A 23,124-nucleotide genomic window follows, 5' to 3' on the forward strand; every position below is an offset into this window, starting at 1 on the left:
CATGAGTCGCTGAAAGGTGGCCGGTGCCCCGAACAGCCCGAACGGAAGAGTAACAAATTAGTGTAATCCAAACGGCGTCGTGAAAGCTGTCTTTTCTTTGGATAAAGGCGACAAGGGGATCTGCCAATATCCCTTCGTTAAGTCCAATGTCGAATAAAAGCGAGCTGTACCAAGCCGGTCAAGAAATTCGTCCACACGTGGCATTGGATATGCGTTGAATTTCGACACAGCATTCACCTTGCGGTAATCCACGCAGAACCGTACTGAGCCGTCCGTTTTGGGTACCAAAACTATCGGGCTCGCCCAGTTACTGCTGGATTCTTCTATTACTCCCATTTCAAGCATTGCCCCTAATTCTTCCTGAACTACTTTTTTCTTGTGTTCAGGCAATCTATATGGCCGGCTGCGAATAACCACGCCCGGCTCTGTCTCGATGTGGTGCTGAATGAGGTCTGTACGACCCGGTAGGGGAGAAAGCACGTCAGCAAATTCTGCCTGTAACTTAGTCAAATCAGTGAGCTGGGAGGGCGAGAGGTGATCTCCACCTGGAGCCAGCACGAAGGATTGTTTTTTTATATTCGCCTCTGGCCCGAGATCATCCTCTCCGCTAATCACCGTCGCCAGCATCACTGATTCTGCCTCATTCCATTTTTTAAGGAGGTTGAGGTGGTAAATTTGACGTGTTCCCCTCCTATCAGATCGTATTACTTCATAATCGAGCTCACCAATCTGCCGTGTGACCTCAAACGGTCCTTGCCACTTTGCAAGTAATTTAGAGCTTGAAGTGGGGAGCAATACAAGCACTTTATCTCCCGGTGCAAATTTGCGCAGATTAGTTCCCCTGTCATACAGCCGGCTTTGTCTGTCCTGGGCTTGTAACAAATTCTCCATGGATAGCCGCCCCAAAGTGTGGAGTTTTGTTCTCAAGTCCAGCACATACTGAATTTCATTTTTTGATTGAGATGGTCCGTCCTCCCAAGTCTCTCTCAGGACATCCAATACCCCGCGGGGCTGACGACCAAAGAGAAGCTCGAAGGGGGAAAACCCCGTGGAGGCTTGCGGGACTTCTCGCACTGCGAACAACAGGGGTTCTAACCATTTATCCCAATTTTTGGCATCTTCCTGAACGAATTTACGAATCATGGATTTAAGCGTGCGATTAAACCGTTCGACCAGCCCATCCGTTTGTGGGTGAAAGACGCTGGTACGAATCGATTTAATGCCCAATAACTCGTAAAGTTCGCGTAACATACGTGACATAAACGCCGTGCCCTGATCAGTGAGGATTTCTTTCGGAATCCCCACTCGGGAGATTAAAGAAAACAGCGCGTCAGCAACACTCTTAGCGGAAATGTTGCGGAGAGCCACTGCTTCAGGATATCTGAACTAATGCAAAACGATGCCCTCTCGATGATCGCTCTAATGGCCCGATGAGGTCCATACCAATTCGTTCGAAGGGGACCTGCATTAATGGGAGGGGGCGCAACGGCGCTTTTGGAGTGGCCGGTGGATTCACCAACTGACACTCACGACAAGAAGCGCACCACCTGCGCACATTCTCGTGGATGCCCGGCCAAAAAAATCGGGTCATAAGGCGATTTAGTGTCGCTGTTTGTCCTAAATGACCAGCCATTGGATTAGAATGAGCCGCATGGAAAAGCATTTCCCTGCGGCTCCTTGGAACTAATAACTGGGTTGTATCTTCTTTTGTCTGAGTGTCTTGGGTCACTCGATACAACCTATCCTTTATAATCGCAAAATACGGATAAGTGAGCGTGCGTCCAGGCTGGAGAGGCTGACCATCGATGACAGAGACCTTTTCAAAAGCATGTTTTAGCGTTTCATCCTGAGACTGCTCCAGGGGAAAATCATCGCGCTCCGAAAGAATAAATCTTCCGACTTCACTCTGTTCCCCTGAAGGTGTACTCATTGGTCCTTGATCAGCTTCTCCCACCTGCACACTCGCGTCCTCATCCTGCATCTTTTTTCCCCAAGAGGCATCCGAACATAAACACCCCAATAATTTAGTAAACGCGGGCCAATTAGTTCCCAAAATTATCGGATGCCGGAGGTGCGGATTAACTGCCACCTCAACACTATGCTTTTGTCCCCTGAATTGAATAACAACTGGCATTAAAGGATATTCCACCACATCCCCGTGCACACACCGCACCCTAACCATGCGGCTTGTATCCAATGCCCCGGCTGAAACCAGGCTTTGATGAACTGAGGTTTGGTTACATCCAGAATCCACCAAAGCCTGATAGGTACCCCCCTTGATACTCACAGGTATTTGGTACCAGCCAGCCTGACCGTGGGCAGCCTGCGGGTCGTCCGGGACCCGGATCATTGTCCCGACCTCCATCACTGGACACCTATCCACAAAATGCTCCGGGTCCCCGCAACGCCAACAGGCCGGCCCAGACCTGCCCGCCGCTCTCGTGGCAGAGAGAGGGTTAAACGGTTGGCGTGGAGAAAGGGGAGAAGCAGAAGCGGGGTCCAGCCTGGGAGCAGTCAGTCCCGCCCCCCGGCGGGACACGAGGTGGGCCGGGCGGACGAAACCTGGGGAGAGGGACAGGTTTAGAGAGAGAGGGAGAGGGAAGAGAGGGAGAGAGAGAGATAGATGGCAGGGGTTCGCCGACCCCTGGGCACGCCACCATGTGATCCTCCGCTAGTTGGATGGCTGAGTCCAGCGACGTGGGACGGTGGCACTGGACCCACTCGGCCGTTCTCCTCGGGAGCCAAGTGATTAATTGCTCCAGCACCACCTTATCGATGACATCCTCCACGTCGCCTCCCTCAGCCAGTAGCCATCTGCGGCAGGAGTCCCGGAGCTGGTGGGCCATCACAAATGGTCGACCGGACTCCCCCAGATCCAGGGAGCGGAAACGCTGGCGATGTTGCTCCGGAGTCCGGCCGTCTCGCTGGAGGATGGCCCGTTTGAGGTCGTCGAACACCAGGAGGTTCTGTACGGGAAGCTGCTGCGCCGCCACCTGCGCCTTGCCGGATAGAAGGGGGATGAGGCGCACCGGCCACTGATCTCGGGGCCACCCAGAAGTCTCCGCCGATTTCTCAAACAAGTCCATGAAGGCTTCTGGGTCGTCGTGGGGACCCATCTTGTTCAGCGACAGGTGGGTGGGCGCAGCGTTCTGTCCGGTGGTCTCCGTACGAACCTCCCGGTCAATCCAGCTCTGGAACCTCTCGCGGTCTTCCTGTTGGGCCTGTACGATCGCCTGGAAACGCCACTCCTGATCAGTACGTAGGTCCAGCAGGGCTTGATGGTGTTCTTGATGTAAGACCGCGAGGGATGAGATGATGTCCGCAAACGGCTGGGCAGAGGTCGACTGCATGGCGGCGGCGTCCGTCTTCCCTCCCGGGTTTCTGCACCAGTGTAGTAAAAAAGAACAAAGTTCGTAGGGAAGGAAGACGACAAGGGTCGGCTTTGACTGCTGACTGAGATTTTATTCTCCTCAAAAATAAAGAACAGTGCACATGCACAACAAATCTCAAACAACACAAATAAAGTTTCACTCAAAAAGGCTCCTCTCCAGGATCGAGTGTTTCCCAGTCAGCATTCCCTCTCTCTCTCACACACTCCTGCTTCTCCTGGCGTTTTATCGTTTCTCCACGCCAATCACTGTAATCAAAGACAGGTGTTCGTTATTTGCATTTAACCCGCTCATTCACCACGCGTCTCCCGACGCTCTCCCCCGCTGCAGCGTTCGCTGAACCACGTCCCAAATAATTATACTGTAAGTTATTTAGAGAATAAGTGTTCTGACACATAATTAAACAAATGTTCTTTAATTTGTAAAAATGGTTAGGTCATGAGACATTCATCACGTGTCAAACTCATGTTGAATGAACAGATGATCCACCTGCATTATCTTCGGTCAGACGGTGATCTATCTGAGCTCAGCACATCTACTTTGATTTCTTTCTCCAGAACTTTCTTTAAGCCCTTCTAAGACCACTGGCCTCCATACTGAGACGCTTCTGTTACCTAAAGATATACAAGACACATAAAACATGTAGCATCTGGACCAATCAGGCACACAAAATTATTCATTATATTTAAGGAATTACCCATAAACTCACTCTATCAAAGCTCTGTGAACCCATCCCCCTAAAACTGCAACTAGCATCCCAAACGTAGCTAAACTACAGGCAGAACTAGATGTCCTGTTACAGATACTTGGACCTTTTACGATCAGGAAGAATTTTGCGAGACCAGTGACTCATTCTTTCTGAGAAGGACAAATAAACTCCTTTAATCTTATGTATTCTCTATATAACCACTTGGGAAATGTATAAACATGTATCCAAGTTTCCTATCTCATGACTTTTCTTTTATGAGCTTTATTCTATGTATTCATTTTCTCTTTTGAACTAGTTTGGTATTAATATTCCAGCGCTGCAATGTATAGTTAACTGGAATCACATGGGTAGCATGTTTGGTATCTACGGACTCCAACTTTCTTTTCCTATTTGGTAATTTATGTTATGTCCATACCTGTGCAACACATCAGTATTACAAGAATCTTTAATAGTTCTTATTCAAGAACTCGGCTTGTTAATCTTTCTTGGTCGTAAAAGCCCTGACAGGAGGTGTGTTGTCGCCTGGAAATACAACACCTTCATTGGCTACATCAACTTTAAGAGGTTGGACTTTGACCAGAGGTTAAAAGCTAGAGAACAATGCCACTCCCTCTCTTTCCTTGCCTAGTGGACAACTGAACAGAACCCTCTTGGCCGAAGGCCTATAAACCAGCCATGTGTTCAACATCCAACATAGAAAGGACTGGCAACAACTTCAAATGAAATCCTCAAGATCTCTCCTCAACCTGCCAATCCGACGCTCCTCGCTGAAGGCCTCAGTATCATACATTTTAACACTAAACCGATTTAGTATTGATTTGAAGACTCACCTTTGCATTGCTAAAAGAAACTTGATTCCTTTCCAATTGTCTTTGACATTTTCCTATATCATACACCTCTTCCGGTTCAAACCTTAACACTAAACATGTGTGTGCTTTGTTGATTTATGTGTTTGTATTGATGTGTTTGTTTGTTAATAATTGTGACTCATGTTTGGTTCCTCCGTTGCTATAAACTGCTTAAGTGATTTATCCCGAAGGTGCTCCGAGAACGGTACTGATGTTATTTTTCCATAATGGAAATCATTTCTTAGAATTTAAACAATCCAGAGCGTTTGTCAGGTTAATTTTGTAATATTAATCTTAACATTTTAAAAACGCGCCGGCGCGTTTTGCAGGTTTTTTTTATGCAGCAAAACAGAATTAAATACTCTATTTGTTGTAACAGTACAATTGAAACTATAGAATATTTCTTTTATTTGTGTACAATCAGAGTAAAAACAAAATGTTGTGCTTTTTGTAAAGAAAACTCAATGCGTGATTTCTCCTCTCCCCTGAACGAATCATTAGTTCTCAGAAAATGAAGTGTCATTCTTACAAAAAAATCTACAGTTAACAAAACGTATGTTTTAAATGTGTCAAATGAAAACAAACCTGTGTTTATGTTTGTGAAAAGAGAGCCATGTAGTCCGTGTTATGTGCGGCCACGCCCACGGAGCCAGCGTTTCAGACGTTCAGAGACAACACAGCATTCATTTATCGTGTTATTGCCTTGAAAATTGTTTGTGAAAAAGAGTTAGTTGGAAGACAATAATTCCTGTTTGTTTTCTTCTAGATTGTTTTTGCAGCGCCCTCCGGCTGTAGTATGAATTGGTAAACACCACATGGAATATGTCTTCTTTTGGAATTTTCTAAAATGCACAGAGCGCCCTCCAGCTGCAGTATGAATTGCAAACACCAGCGCCATAGAGTAACAATGAATATTAAATAAAAAATAACTCCTCTGTATAGAAAATTGACATAAACATATGAGAATCCTAATTTCTCCAAATGTGCATGCTTTTAAACTAAAAGCCTATATTAACTCTTTGCATCACAGAAATACATTATATTTAAAGTATAATATAAAACCATTATTTTATATTGTAATAACATTTTTCTGTATGTTTCATATACTAGGTGACATCACAGAAGTTTTTTTCCGCCTACCTGTGAAAGCCTCATTAATATGCAAGTCTTTTCGTCATTACTATTCAATTCCTTTGTCTTACAGGTGAGAATGAGCCATATTCAGAATCACGCCTCCTCGCATACCGTGTTTCTTGGCAAAAAGTGTCTTACAAAAACTAAATCAGTATATTGTTATAAATGAAAGAGTAGTCAGCATAATTTTTACATAATTTTGCAAAAACTCTAGTCTACAACCTTCAATACCCAAAAGTCTTGTGAACACAGATTTAATATACTTTTATTGGCCTTATATCAGTGACTTAAGTTTTTTGTTTTTTCAGTAACCACGCATAAACGTTATTCCTTCAAAAACACAAACATGTACAAACATGTTCAATCACACACTGATGGTAGCCTAGTTTGTGCTGAATGAACAGGTCATTTATGTTTATGAACAACTGAAAAAAGCACAAATCAGGGCATGTAATCCAGGGCCCAAATCAGCCTAATCAGAGGGTTAATGTAGCTACATCCAGTTAATCTGATTAACCGATTTACATATTCATAATTAATCATAATTAATAATCATAATGAGTTATGAATAATGATTAATATTTCCCCTTTGAGTTAATTCGCTATAACATTCCTCAAACATATTTCAGCTTTCTTCATAGTATTTTCTGAAAGGGTAAAACAAGTTGAATGAGCTGTATATTGAATATATTTCAAATCTAAATATTACTAGTTAAAATATAGATATTACTAGTTAAGACTTCCTTTTTACTGCCAAGAGATTAATATCGTTTTTGGCATATACACTCACCTGCACCATCTCAAAGGACAATTTCATCCAATGAATCATTTAATTTTCATTGTTTATTTATAAAGCACCTTTAAAAACAACCCAAGGTTGGCTAGACAGATCATTATACTCAAATAAAAAACAAAAATTGCAATCTATAAAATAACAAACACAAAACTAAAACTAAAAGTCATCCATGAGACTGTAAGTGTAGAAGAAACAATCAAAACAATAACCTTTGTACATGTTTTTTTAATAAAGGGTTAGGGTTAATATCGCAGATGAATCGCCTTCGATAATGAATGCGATATTGCATGGCTTTGTCAGTGATCTACGGCTCTGTCTATTAAATGCCGCTCCATTTGAAAGCAGGTGATGGAGATTTAGCGGCAATCAGGGAACCGGCTTTACTGACGAAATGCGCGTGACAATCTCATGTGATATATCGTGCAGCCCTGATTTTAATAATCAAAAAGCATGCCTAATTAATTGAATTCTTAAAAACAACAATATAAACTAAAAAATTTTTTTTTTTTCTTCAGAAGTTCTGTTTTGTATTTAAATTTTTCTGGCAATCAAATGAACGCATACCATTTAATTTATCTTTTAATCATGAAATTAAACTTTTTTGACAAACAATGTGCTGATGAATGTATGGGGCGGCGATGTGTGTCCAGATGACTCGTGAGCGTCAGCAGCAGTCCCGTCTCTGGAGTGGGTTTGTGTCCTCATCCTCGCCTGCGGCCGGGCAACACAGACCTGACTGAGCTGCACAGGAGAGCTTGTGTATATTTATAGTAAATACTATAGTGTTTTTGAACCATACTAAAGTACTTGAATTAATTTGTTGTGGTAATTCTATAGTTGCTGTGGTAATATAAACAAATTACTTTACCCAATACTGTTTTCTACAACTATAGGGTATATTATACTACAATACACTACAGTTTACTGTAGTAAAAACTGAAGTATACTACAGTAATTATTACAGTTCATCAGTTCACTATAGTTAATATTACAGTATGCTGTAGCATTCATTAACAAAGTGTTGTAAATGCTCTGGTTCAATGGTTCAAAACTCTATAGTATTTTTTCATGTGAGTAATTCCTTAAAAGAACTTCATATAACAATCATAGTTGGATATATTTGGATATAGTTGGATATAGTTGGATATGTACCTGGTTTGGCAGGAACAGCACGGCTGATGTCAGAAGTTGTTTCGGCTCGTGTTCGCCGCACAGCACGCGTTTACAGACTTATGCACGGGTATGTGTACATCCCGGCGAACAGCTTCATCTCTCAGGATCATCTGCAGGGAATCTGTGGGATGTCAATGGAGCATCTCCCTTTGATGTCGGCGGCCGTAATCTTAATGCTTCAGCGATGTTGAGGCATCCCGGATAGAGACACGACTAATAAAATGTAGAGTACAGCTCAAACAATTCACTTCTTCACGTGGCTTTTCTTTTACTGTAAAACTTGGTTCTTGCGAGACTAGCATGTTCTCACCGGAACTTATGCTAGGCCTACGTCCTACATCATACGCTGGAACGCACGTCAACGGCGCCGCCATGTTGGTCTGGGCAACTTTCAACTCTCAGTTCAGTGGACAAAAGAAAAGAGTTGCGTCTCAAACGACACACTATACACTGCATGCACTTGTACACTAGGTACTTATGCATTATGTACTCATCCATGTAGTGTGTGAATTGTATAAGGTTATTTTGTCATTTAGCAACAGAGTCTGATACCTTCTCCCCCTCCAATATGTAGCCTAATTAAAGCTGCGACAGTTGAGTGCATGAAGTGTCCAACATTCACACTTTAGTGCACCATCCGGGTATTTACAGTGTGCCTTTTCTTTTTGGAATTTTCAGTGTGAACACACTACTGCACTATTTGTACTTAATAATGTCATAGAATAGTGCATAAGTACGTGAATTGGGACACACCTAAGATGTCGTATATTTTCCAAATGCCGTGTGCCATTAACATGGTATCACGTGGATGGGAATATGCATATGAGAATGATATGCAGATGAGGTTATGCATAGTAAAACTAGGCGTTCTAAGCTCCATATACAGTATGGTTATTTTGGGGAGGAGACGGGGTGGAGATACATGTACATACAATCACAATTATTGATGGATTAGATTCAGATTAGGCTTGATTTCTCTGACTAGTTCACGTCTTGAATTTTTAAACTCCACTGGTTGACCAACCCCAAAGGGTTTTTTGACCAATTAGACATTTTATTTAGTTTTTAGTAAATAACTGTTCTCCTCCCCTCACATTAGTTCTCAGTCACATGATTTTTAATTTTTCTGCTATTGCAGTGTATAATGTAGTCACAATTTTTTTAATGAGAATACAATAGGCTACGTTTTACGCAGAATTGATTAATATTAATATTTGGGAAATGAATTAACAATCACACATACTACACCAAACACCACATATTAAACTATTCGACAGTTACACATAATGGCATGAACAACGAGTGAGTGAAACATTTTAGTTCTGTTGGGAGGGAATAACAGCCCTCTGTCCTGAAGTGTCATGATTGTTTTATCACTGGTCGTCCACACCAAAGGTTGGGAAGAGGGAAGAAAACAATAAGCACAGACCTTCAACACACTCATTATAAAGACAAATTAACAATAAAATATGCACTGAGAAAAAATAAACAACACAGTTGGTGACACCTTGAAATGTTTAAAAAAAAAATACAAACCTACGACAAAAAACTCACAAAAAAATCTCATCATCACAGACTACAAGCAAGCATGAACAAATCAAATACATTCCGATAAAGCCTTTAAATGTACCATCTTCGGACCCATTTGTCTTGGGTTAACTGCCTAAAGTTAACAACGTTAGAGGGGCTTTTCCTAGTTATACGATCGTCCATGGAAGAGGACTAGTTAGCTCAGACTGGCCGGGTCTCTGGATTGATTCCAGTTGAATTTTTCTTCTTGCTCTTTTTCTGTACGGTTTTGATGTCATCTCTACCTGATTTGCTCTAAGGTCCTACATTTGTTTTCAAAATACATTATTTACAGTAAAATATGCATTTACATTGATACATCCCAAAACGCTGTCATAAGAACATATTTCACAATCAATACACATTGTATGCAGAATCTTTATATATTTATATTAAGCACTCTGTTTATATATAAAGTGTTCTTTTATGTTGTTAAATAATGAATACCAAAACACATCCAATAACCACTTACTGGGGGTTCAGTTATCAGCATTTTGAAAAACGTTATATCCCAAGTATATGTTTTTAACAGCAAATATATTCCCATATTTCTTGAAATGTATATTAATCTAAGTCATGCACAATATCTAGAGGAGATTTTCAGTCTTAATACTGGAATGTAGTACATAGGAATCTCTAATTACTATTATTATCATTAATACTATTTTGAAGAATAAGCTTTCTTTTTCTTTGAAATCTACTCCTGCTCCTTCATTTTCATTCCCTCTACCCAACTTTGTCTGAACCATTACAGCACTGAAGTTCACTCTCCTCCACAGGCGGGGAGCTTCGGAGAGCATGGCGGCCTTTGTGAGTTAAAGACATGTTTCCAGAAGCCCTGCGGAAGGTGGAGAGGCGGTGTCGAAAGTTCTCTCCAGAGAAAAAGTAGAGCATCGGGTCAAAGCACGAGTTGGCAGCAGCCAGGCAGAGGGTGATGACCACAGACTTCTGCATATAGATGACCTCCTCGCAGGTAGTATCTTTACGGGTTTTAAAGTGGAGATGCAGCGTGCGTTGGATATGATAGGGCATAAAACTGACCAAGAAAGCCAGCATCACCACAACGATCATCCGGATGGCCTTGTTACGCGTGTAACGCTGCTTGTTCACACCGTTACTGTTTCTGAGTAGAGTGCGCAAGATGCCTGCGTAACACAGCAAGATGACCAGGAAGGGAATAATAAAACCCACCACCAGGGAAAAGTAATTCAGCATGACTAGCTTTTCTAGGCTGCCAGACCTTTCTGGTGGTTCAAAACACTTGGTTTTGTTTGTCTTTGGATCAGTATGCTGACCAGAGAGGAGGAAGGGTGAGCTGGTGGTGCAAATGAAGACCCAAATGCCCACGCATACGATCCATGCCTTCTTCTCAGTGGCTAGCCTCAGGTTCTGCACGGGGAACACGATTGCTAGGAAGCGGGTGAAACTCATAGCCATCATGAAGAAGACACTGCAGTAGAGGTTCACGTACAGCGCGTAGGAACTCACCCGGCAGAGAAAGTCTCCCAGGTTCCACTGGCCTTTGTTGATGTAGTAGAGCACCCGCAGGGGCAGAGTGCTGACACACAGCAGGTCTGATACGGCCAGGTTGAGCATGTAGATGTGGAAGGCTGAGGTCTGACGGTAGGTACGAAGGAGCACGTACAGTGCAAAGCCGTTGCCCATCAGGCCGAAAACGGTGATGACAGAGTATACAGTAGAGTAGATTTGGTTACGGAAGTCATCGATTGATGGACACTCTGTTTTATTAAACGTTGTTGTTATGTTGTCTAGAGCCATTCTTGCACTGGTGTCTGAAATTAGAAAGAAAGAAAGAACGTTTTCTTTTTTTCAAAATATAAATGTTCAGTTCATATAGCACTGGATTGGGCCAGTGGTTTTCAATTTTACTTGTCCTGCCAAAATTTTCACTGGCCCCATCACAAAAAAAGTAATAAATAAAATAAGCCTAGTTATCGTATACATTGTTTTTGATCCATGTAACCTTAAATAATAAGGTCATGACACCAAAAACTACTAGCCTAACTCGTACACAGTCAGTCAAGTTAACTTCATTTTTTAGTCAGTAACAAAATAAAAACAATCAAATTATGAGCAATAACACCAATAAATATAATAGCACAAATAAAATATAAATAAATATTGTCCTGTTAATAAATAGCTCATCCTGCATTTGAGTCCTCTCTCTCTCTCAGGACCCTGACAATCTAAACAGCTAGAGTAGATTGTGGAAACAGGAGAGAGGAAATTGTGGCCGGGGCACTGTGCACTGAATTAAACATTAAAAATGAAACATCAGACAGGTCTGTGTGAGGGTGTCAGTGGAGAATGTAAAATATGAGGCACAGACGGAGATGAAAAACAAACATAATCTGAATGAGTTAGGGCTGAAGGAGCTCACTTCAAAAGCAGCACTGAGTACGGTTGAGAGAGCACTGGTCAGAGAACTGTTAGTCTTTCTAAGGGAAGCTGGGCTTTTTTAGGTATGACGGTTAAAAAGTAACAAGGTGATAGGATAGCTGGTAAGAATAAGAATTTTTATAGTACGGGGCAAACTGTCAAAAGTAGATATTAGCATTTCCTTTTTCCCCTCTTCTCTCATAGATTTAGTTTGTAAACCTGCTGTTTGATCCACAATCACTTGTGTTTGCAGAGTACTCCAAACCAATTAATTTGGACTTTTGTGAGAATGTCCTAACGCTCAGACATTGAAGCCATGGCTGCTCTTAATGCTGCACTAACAGGACCTGTCAGGAGTTGGTGGTTAAGAGTAAGATCCATGACGGAGTTTAATGTAAAACAACTTTTGACAGCTTTCTTTCCTACTGATTACCTTACAGAGTTAAAGACCAACTGAACTCTGATCAGTGTATCAGAGACTTTGCTTATGATTACTGTCACTGTGATTTGTGATAATCTGTGTATATTTGACTAATGCCTGTTGACTAATGTTTGGATAGAGAGTTGGATTCTGTCAATTATATATTAAGAGCAGGGACACGTTTATTTGCATTAGTGATTTCGCTGGAAAGAATAGAAAGTTTCTGCAAAGGCATTTAGCAACAGATTGATGCGCTTCTCTGAAGAGAGAATGTTCCTGCACTGATAACATCTGCAACGCTCGGCATGATTTCAAAAACAACACATTCCAGCGCCAGATCGCTTCATATTTAACTCTAATTATCATCAACTGGATGTTTCGTTTGCATTATATCTGAGCAGCGAGATGTTTCAAAAAAGTGGTGGGGAGTCTGGGGACACTATCGACCCAAAAGCACATTCTTTCCATGAGTGTTGTCACGAGTCGTGCTCTCGCTGATATCTGATGATCAGGGTGCGGGAAGATGTTTTAGGTTGGGGGTGTTGTGTTTTTTTTTTCTCCAACATCTAAATAAGAAACAATATCGTGTCTATAAAACACATCAAAACTCAATGAAGTACAATAAGCATAAACATTTGACAGCACATCACATTTCTGACATTATTGATACTGCTGGCAATCATAATGCAAAGGACCGGTCTATAGCGCTGTTTCCCAACCCTGTTCCTGGAGGCACACCAACAGTACACATTTTGAATGTCTCCATTATCTGAACCATATATTTCTGGTCTTGGAGTTTCTACTAACGAACTGATGAGTTGAATCAGGTGTTTTTGATTAGGAAGATTAGGAAAATGTGTACTGTTAGTGTGCCTCCAGGAACAGGGTTGGGAAACACTGGTCTATAGCCCTCGACATTTTCTTTTGTTTTGTTTATTGATTTGACCTTGCCCGCTCCCAAAGCTAAAACCCTTATTTTGTAAATAAAACTCCTATTAACATGATCTCTCAGGTGTTGAGACTCATCAAGTCGTAACAGGCAGTAGGGAGAATTTTAAATAAATGCAACCCCTCTCTGGCAGGACTTCCAACAGCTGGTGAAGGCAGGATCCATGGCTGAACATGACTAACTCAAGAAGTGATTACCGGGTTAGAGTAAACCAACTCAAACCACAGGAAAGGTGGAAGACAATCAAATTCCAGCCTCTCAAAGCCTCCTAGTGGCCAAACGCACAAAACTCACCATGTGTCTTTAGTTCACTGTGACGATCCGTGTACTTTTGCGTCCATTCCTTTTTCCTTTTTTAAAACAGAAATTAAATATGGAAAATGCAGTTTCTTTGTTTTTTTATTTTAACACTGATGAATAGAATTAGCAGATACACACTAATTTTCTTTATGCAAGATTACTATTTTGTTAAAAAATAACATAACATATAAATGATATACAACTTGTTTTTTAATATGTAAAAATGCAAAATTTAATTTCCAGTGTTTTGCGTCATACTGTACAAATAGATGCTAAAGCGCCCTCTAGTGCCTTTTCCTCTGCCGTCTCAAGAGCCTGCCTAAAAGACATTGATTCATTTTCATTTGTTAAATTACTATTATTATTTTCACATTTATATTTTAACCTAAACATTAAATTTCTAAACCTTATTATAGCCTCTTGTTTAGCGCTCTAACATTATCGAGTTCCCGCTTGTGGTCTCAATCCCGTCATTTTGCTTTTTACGGTTTTATGAATAAAGGCCAAAACTAAATTACTGTGACTTTTTCGTCTGGCTCTGTTAGGGATTTTATAGGCCTATTGTTTTATATTGAGAAACTGTTTAGAATTAGGAGTCACTTTCTAGGCTATGCTATGCTGTTCAAATTGAAAATATTTTGATCATGTTTTAAATTAGCAAAGTTTAAAAACAACATGCATTAAGGTATTTATCTGCAATCCACGGGACGCAGCAGAGAGCCATGCAAAACAAGTTCTGAATTTCTGAGTGCGGATGCAGGAGAGATGATACTAATATGTGTGTGGGAAGTGGGAGAAATGACTCGTAGGCTCCCACAAAATATAATTATCTAATAATAACAGCACACAGAAGTCTGTAACTGGAGATCTGAAGCATTATGTGTTTGGAAATTGGAAAAAAATAAAATAAATAAATAACCTATAGACCGTAATGAGACCAGGTCTGAAAAATCAGCAGTGTTGGGAAAGCTACTCTGAAACTGTAGACTTTAAACACTTTACTATCCCATGAGGCCACGGGAGAGGATTTGTGAATGGCAGTAAAGCGAAACAACCGAGTCTGGTAGGTCACATGATAATGACAACATGACAAATGTAGTATGTTCAGATTACATTTCAGTGGCTTATTCAAAATAAATACCCACTCAAGAGAGTATGGTGGACTGTAGAGACCCGGGTGGCAAACTACAGTAGACTGAATTGCCAAACTCGTATCCCGTATGTACAGAACTGGACAAATTGTCAATTTCTGGACATTAGGGCTGGGACAATAAATCGATGCATCGCGAATCGAGAAATTATTCTAGATCAATTCTGAGATTTTCCGAATGCATCGCGATTCTCTCTCAAAACGATTCTGAGCTTAGTTTTTAACAGCAGATGGCGCTGCGTGCTTTAGAAACAGCCGTACTCTGCTTGCTTCCAGTTCCTTACACACACCACTAAAACCTAAAATAATCATTCATAAAGTTCGAAAAGGTAGAAGCAAACTACAAGGATGTTTGCAGAGTGCTATTTACATTAATCTCTTCTTCATGAGCATTTGAGCATGCAGTTAAAAACTAGCCTAGAGCGCCATCTCCTGTTAAAAAGTAAGCTCAATTCGAGAGAGAATCACGATGTATTCCGAAAATTATCCCAGCCCTACTGGACATATGTCGTAAAAGGCCCATACAATATTTATAATAATAATCTTCTTGCCAAAAATCTACGTCTGAAATGCAACTGGTGAGCAGGGTTGACACTACTAGCACTGAGGACGATGTTTTCGGAGACCTGGATTGTTATATTGTTAACCAATCAAAACTGAGCTTAGGACTGAATGCCAAAACATACAGCCTCTCTGCGCCACATCGAGTCCACTTTCCATTAAAGCAGAAGAGAAGCAGCGGCATATGCTAAAATTAGAGATCTTAGTAACTTGCGTAGTAACTTGGGAGCTGAGGAAACAGACACTAAACAGCGAACAAAAACGAATGTCAAAATAAGAGTCTCAAAACTGAACCAGTTGTAACAACAAATCCTCCCTCCACTGCCCAAACACCTCCTGGTGCCGTACAAAGAAGACAACGACGAGAAAGAAGTGGAGGGAGGAGGTGACAGTGGATCTCAAGGGGAAGGAGGGAGGGAGGGAGGGAGGGATATGCAGATCAGAGGACCACCATTGCACTGCAGTAATCTAGTAGAGAGGACAAGAGCGGAGCAGATGTCCACAGCTAAGCGGATGAAGGAGATGACCATAATAGAGGAAATGATCCCAGTGGAGCAGCTGTTGGAATACAGAATTCTGGCTAAGCCAGCCAAGGAAATGACCATGGAAGAGCTGGAGACCCCTTTGGAATTGGTGGAGAAAGAGAGCACTGTGGATCAGCTGGCAGAGGAGTGGAGTCTGATGAGGAGATGACCACATGGATAACCACAGCATAGTTGGAGATCCCCATGGAGGAGCCAGCAGAAGAGAAAGCCTTCAGTGGAACTGGCAGAGTAGAAGACCACAGATGGAGGGATGGAGATCTGTGGTGGAGTTTGAGGAAATTGCAAAGGAGATCACGCTTTGTAGGGACCATTAGGTTTAGATTAAATGCATTTACTTTTTTTATATATATCTTTCTCTTTTTTCTTCTTTCTTTTTATTTTTTATCTTTTTCTTTTTCTTCTTTCTTTTTCTTTTTTTTTAATCTCTTTCTCTTTTGTATTTTATTTTATCCTTTTGAAATTGTACAGCACTTTGGTACACTCAAATTTTGATTTGATTTGATTTAAAGGAACGACTGACCATGTCAGAGCTGGGGATTTGGAAGGCTTTGAGGACAAAAGTGGATCTGGCAGATTAGAGGAATGAAGGTGGAGCTGGTGGGATCAATTTTAAACAAAATCCTAATATTAAACAGCTCAAACAACATTGACATACAAATGAATGAGGACAGAGTTATGTGAGAACGCTCAGAACTCATTACATATATTTCACTACACAGCAGCAGCACAAAAATCTGCATCTTACCTCATGTTACTCAAATGTAGTTTAGCACTCAGGAGTTAGGACCGGTTCACAGAGAAAGCAAAAACCATCAAAGAACGAGATTCAGGGTTTTTAGAACGCTGTGTGAAGTGCCGCAAGAAACATGAGCACAACGCGTCTGTGTTCACACAAAAAACAATGGAAAAGCAGCACAGTGGAATGCAAAAATGTGTTCTGTGTGAACGGGTTCTAATGCCGATGAATGCTTTAATTCAAGACCTCTATAATTAGTAGTGAACATGCATAAGTGTCAAATGAGTCAAATGAGTTCTGAGACATGCTGGTCCATCACTCACTCCAATGCGAGATCGGCTATTGAAATGGTTCCCGCAGCCATGAAATTCCAGTCTTGGCAAGTATTCACATAAACACAGTCAGTTATGTCTTAAGTGAATGTAAACAGTTGAGAATGAAAATGTGTGTAACAGTATATTGGATCTGTGCATTAACTCTTAAAGTGACAGCAGCCTAATAAACCTGCTGCTGTCTGTGTCATTAATGTTAACCAATCAACAAAAGACAAAGAGAAAATCACTCACTGCTCTTGACCGAATAACTTTTTTTTTAACTTTAATTATAAGGATTAATCAGTATTTTTACATTTCATTATAATGTCAGTATTATTTCTTACCTAAACCCTACTGTTAGAACTACTGTAGCTGGATAACGTAATTTCTATACATTTGTTTATTTGTTCTTATTTTATTACTGTTTGCTTCTTTTTTTGTAAATTCAATTCAAAGTTTGAAATCAAGCTTCCAACAAAATTACCCCACTGTAAAAACATAACTACGAGTGAGCAAACATTTAGGTGAGATAACCATAATGGTAATTGATCAATGTTTTATGTGAATAAAATCTGTTCTGTCTCTTATAAAGCGTTCATGTCTCTTCAGAAGTCTTGTATTAAATCGCTTGATTAATCTGGATTACTGCCACTGAAAATACTGATTACCTAGATAATCAATGGATGGACAAAAAATATCTAAATGGCAGTGTTCCTGTGTGGTATTGAATATTAATATTTTTCAAGGTATTGTATCAAAATGAGAAATTCCACTATCATGAAAACACTATTCTGGTCCATTTTATTTTGCTTAAAAAATGAAATTCATCACCTGTTAGTCAGCGTCACCCGCGGGTGTTGATGATGACCAAAGGAACAGGTCGAGGGAGTCATTTATTCACAAAAACTCATTTGCAGAATTGGAGCAAGTGGTAAGAACAAGTTATTGTCAACGCCAGTACCAATGCAGAAAAACTGATTATATATAGACTCAAAAGCTGTGTTTACTTTTAATTCAATGTATTTGCAGTTATTCTATACTTCTGTGCACATATAAGCAGTTTTCTTTACCTCAAAGGAATATATAATGTTATTCCTTTCAACACTTAACCCTTATCTTATACTTACATTGATTTTTGTTGTTGAGTATGTGTCCAGATGTTCTGGATCCTGATGGTTTCTTCTGTAATCAGAGATGCTCAAGTGAGAAAGGTGGTGATGAAGTTGTGTTCAGGATCATTTGGAGTTGTTGCCTGGGTGTCTCTACACTGACAGAAAAAAAAAAAAAAAAATGTGCAAAACTTGTACCTTTATGGGTACAACAGCAGTTTGTTGCTAAACTCTGCAGGACAGTCGGCCTGCGTCTCAATGTCCATACTATCCATCCTAAATAGTATGTGACACTAGTAATATTCAATACTATTTAGGGTGGATAGGGTGGATAGTATGCACATTGGGATGCAGGGTGGGTCTCCAGGAACAGGGTTGAAGACCTAGGCCTTAGAGTAGTAAAATATAACCTTAAGATAGGCAACTACCGATGCCACAATATCCCCAAGGATCTACCAGTGTGATGTTAGCTATATATGTGCATGTGTGCCTCTAAAGATTTTTTTGGGGGGGGGTCTTGACGCTAATGGACTATGCTAGGTGTGCCATTTTGTCTCAAATGTACTTAGAAAGTGCACTGTGTGTGGCTTTAACAAATGATGTCACACTGCAGGCTGATAGAGATGACGAAACAAAAACAGAGACCACCTGAGCAAATAGTATTATAATTTAGTGTCATTTGATTACTGTCTACTTATTTGTATTCACCTTGTTTTTCAACGTGGAAGTATACAAACCAGTGTGTTTATGATTATGATAACAGACTAAAGTAATATGATAACAATTAACAGTTTGCAGTATCACGCAGCATAATGGACAGTTTTTGTACAGCTAAAATAAATGGAAGTGGATGAGATGATGCAAGTTACAATGGCTGCATCTGCTCTTATGTTAAGAACAAGGTGAATATGTGAAAGCCATTTGAAACCATAAATGACTCTGGCACTGAATCAGCCCGCACACACTCAGCGTAGAAAAATGAAAACATTGCCCTTGGAAAAAAAATGAAGACATTGTTGGAGATTTCAAGCAAAATATGGTGATGTGGATGCATATAATGGATAGATATTATTATTTGTTACTAACCAGTTTTATTTGATAATTTATTTACTCCAATTTAAGGCCCTGACCAAAACATTCAAATTGAGGCTAAATTTGAGCCTCAGTACAAGCCTATGCATAGTATTTGATAACCTTTTTGGAAGGACAAAAAAATTACCTTAAAAAAAGCTTGTAGAAAATACAGTTTTCAAATAATGCAATTTCACAATATTACCACAAGGTGGCATCACTAGATTTTACTCTAGGTTTAGCAGTAACTGTGAGTGAGTGAGTGAGTGAGTGGTCATTAATGATAGGAGACAGAGTGTTATTGGGAATTTGGGATACCACCATGACCACATCAAAGAAATGTAACAATTTATGAGTGCTGGAAATCTGATTATTTTTCCACTGAGAGTCATAATGATTGCATTTGTCTCATTCACACAATGGACTATTAGACAGAAAGAATATGTAAAGCAAACTAGAGGACAAAAGTAAAGTCGGCATTAATGTTGCGCTCATCTTTTCTTTCCTGCTGTCACGTATATGCCAGTGTGGAAGCTTGTTTCCGCCACAGAATATAGCAAAGCTGACTTTATAATTCTGACTTTTTAACTTACAATTGTGTGTTTATACCTGACAATTATAAGAAAAAAGTCAGAATTGTGTTTCTTCGCTGGAATTCCCACATAACTTGTAACATTCTAAAACAACATTCGGACACAATAAATCCTACATTAAGGTAATTCTAAGATGACCATCTATGCATTTGTCGTGTGTACTAAAATCTGTCAGTCATCATTCGAGCGCCACCCTCAGGCTGAATAACGTAAGGACATTAGAATTCTGCCAAAAGTGCGTCCGGAGGCTGCATTTTCAGGACCGCATTTCTAGGACCACAGTTCTAGGACCCTAGCAATGATTTAGTTGTTTAGTTGATTAAGTTTAATTTATATATTGTCCTAACCAACCCCTAGCCCTAAACCTACCCATTGGTAACCCCGTTTAATTATTTAAACTAGATGGTGCTGTCAGAAAAACTAGGGTCCTAGAAATGCAGTCCTGAAACTGCTGCAGTCCTAAAAGTGCAGCCTCCGGTATTGCAGGCACATAATATTGGATGTGTTCAGTGATTAGGATGTAAAGCTTATAAAATGTTTATCATAAACTAGCACTAAGACCCAGAATCTGCCCAATACTTAAATTTATGGCCAGGAGCCAATACTGATTGCCACACTCTCAGCCTTTTCATCCAGCTGTCACATTTGCTTTAGCTTCGTTGTACGTGGCTGGAATTACTGCGGGCGTGACGGAATATGATACCTGGGCTGCAGTACCTTAATCATTTCGCGAAATCCAACATTGTCGACAGAATGTCTCATGTCTTTTGCGATAAAAACTCTGATGCACATGGTTATTTCTTGAGCTTTTGACTGAGACCACACTGAAGCAAAACTACATTCTATAGATGTCTGGCTTCCTTTCAGTCTCTTTTTTTGCACCCGGTGCCGTTTTAAATGACACATCATATTTGTAGTGTTCGACATTGTGTATAACAGTGTTTGTTTACAGTATTTACACACAGTTGGTGTTTTGTCTGTTTTTTTACCATCCTCCTGTCAAGTGACTGGAAAACCAAAATGCTGCCAGACGTCGGACTTATAAGTGGACGGGGCATCCTCTATTTCAATTTCAGTCAAACTCATTTTGCCCTGCTACTGCTCAGTTCAACTGATTTCTGTGAGTGTGAATGCAGTGAATGCACATGTGACACAGGTGTGGTAGCTCAACCAATAGGATATCGTAATATTTTTGTATCGTAACAAAAATTTAACACACAAATACAAAAACTACCATAGCAGGAACTCTACAAATGCTCAAAATTTTGATTCAACAGTAACAGTTTCTAGAGAAACAACAATGACATGTTATATGTTTTAATTATTTATTTTTAGAGAGTTTTTATAGAGAGTTATAAATTGTGAGATAAAAAGTCACAATTACCTTTTTATTCAGTGGCAGAAACAAGCTTCCACATTTGAGTGACAAGAAAATCTGTTACTGTCAGCGAGAGGTTGAATTAAAGATGGAAATAAAAGGATGGATCTATTCGCAAGCAGTTCTTTGATGAAAACAAAACCATGGCAACAGATGAATTAACACAGGAAACTGAACGGAGAACAGTGCAAAACTATTGAATAGAGAAAAATGATTGTGCTTTATTATTGCTTAATTTGCACATTAAACAATGTTTCAGTCTGAGACAGTTTGACTGTGACCTAACAATAAAAAATATTTCATTATATATTGTTCTATTTCATTGTGAATGGCATTGCAATAATCATTCATCATTCACACACTCAAAAAAATAAAGTATAATATAGCCATAGTTTATTATTAAGTATTTGCATCCCTTGCAATTTTAAATTTTTATAATGTTAAATAATGGTTTTATTTAAATAATGATGTTTTCAAAATGTAGTTAGTTTGGGCAAATGTGGACATAAATGAGGTTAAACTGCTAAATGTCCAGCTATAGAATAACCATTAATGAATAAATAAATAAAATTACCAACACACAATCATTAATCCACAATGGACAACCAGGAACTAAAAACATAAAGTTACGAAGGAACAGTCATTAGATTAATGGTTGGCCAGCTGGGAAGCGCTTTCTTTCCATTACAGAATGTGTTTCAGCAGAGTGTGTTCTCCTCATGTTGATCAGTTTTTACATCAACTGTGTGTGTGTGTGTGTGTGTGTGTGTGTGTGTGTGTGTGTGTGTGTGTGTGTGTTTCACAGAAGAAATAATTAAATAATAAATTAACACAAAATAACTAAAAACAGACTTTTCATGAGTGGAGAATAAATGATACAAATAAAGGGTTACAAATGAACACTGAATTTCAGTATTGATAATGTCTTATGTCTTATGCTTTTCCTTGATACAACTGTCATTTCATTACATTTGCAATTTTTTTTTTTAACATTTAAACAATTGTTTCAGACTCTCAGCAGTAAGGATTGAAATCTAATATGTGGCGGTGATATAAAGCTTTGCTACAATTCAAAATAACTTACTGGAGGTAGTCAGCAATCCTCAGCCAAGGAAATCAATAACACTTAATTTAACAGTATGTTTTCATAAATATCAACATATATGCCTTTCTTACACCTGATTAAAGCTAATTTAATTCAGAAGTCATTAGTTTGCCATTAAAGTTAGTTCGTCATTAAAAGTACATTAGGCTCTGTGATTATTCTAAAACCAGCCTTCAAACAAACTTTCCATTCACGCATTCATATCAAATAATAAATGTAAGTCATAATGCATGAAAGAAAAGAAGAAGAGGAAAAGCGTCAATGTCTAACCGTTATGTGTCTGTCCTCTGTCGCGCAGTCCCGTCACGGTAAAGTGAAGCGTTTCCTTCCTCTCATAAACACTAAATGGAGTTGGACCGCTGGAGAAACGCAGTTTGACAATGATCGCGTCGCAGCGCCTCCCTTTTGCGAAACTAAATGCCTCGAGGCTCATTAATTTCCGGGTACTGTGTAACTGAACATTTTACACAGCACAGCACACACGGAAGCCAAATAAACCCACAGCTTTCAGTTTATTTCTGTTGCATGTCGACTGATTCTTTTAGTGCATTCAGAAACCACCAATATTGAGCTAATCCAGCTGCAGGAACGCAGAGCCAGTGTTTAAGACTGTATACTCCTTTATTAAATACGAGATATTACTGATATCTACAATATTAACAACAATACGTTTAATTCGGTAATAAGTCATTTTGTACAATGAGCAGTATTTTAAAACCTAGCCAGTTAATCGTGTTCAAAGTTAATGGATAAACACAATAGTTCATTGTTAGTTCAATGATATATAACTAGTCTATACAACTTTTTTTTAATATGTGTTGTAAAGTGTGATATTATTTCCTTCATGTTCATGTCATTACAATAGACATTTCAT

The 23,124-nt window shown here is 39.7% G+C and overlaps 1 protein-coding gene across 5 annotated transcripts; it reads right to left on the reverse strand.

Annotated features, from left to right (window-relative positions):
- Nucleotides 1-9,169: 9,169 nt before the first annotated feature.
- On the reverse strand, nt 9,170-22,698 carry cysltr1 (cysteinyl leukotriene receptor 1). Of its 5 annotated transcripts, none has more exons than XM_048176724.1 (3): nt 22,521-22,644; nt 18,122-18,261; nt 9,170-11,411 (listed from the first exon to the last, which is right to left on the reverse strand). In XM_048176724.1, exon 3 carries the CDS (start codon nt 11,395-11,397, stop codon nt 10,345-10,347), a length of 1,053 nt encoding a protein of 350 aa, XP_048032681.1. In that variant the 5' UTR covers nt 11,398-11,411; nt 18,122-18,261; nt 22,521-22,644; the 3' UTR covers nt 9,170-10,344. The 5 variants fall into 5 exon arrangements, with proteins under 5 accessions (XP_048032681.1, XP_048032680.1, XP_048032682.1 ...); XM_048176723.1 differs by having other exon boundaries at nt 18,122-18,176; nt 22,521-22,629; XM_048176725.1 differs by having other exon boundaries at nt 18,122-18,256; nt 22,521-22,605.
- Nucleotides 22,699-23,124: the final 426 nt, after the last annotated feature.

The sequence above is a fragment of the Megalobrama amblycephala genome, linkage group LG23, assembly GCF_018812025.1.
Source record: "Megalobrama amblycephala isolate DHTTF-2021 linkage group LG23, ASM1881202v1, whole genome shotgun sequence".
Lineage (NCBI taxonomy): Eukaryota > Metazoa > Chordata > Actinopteri > Cypriniformes > Xenocyprididae > Megalobrama > Megalobrama amblycephala.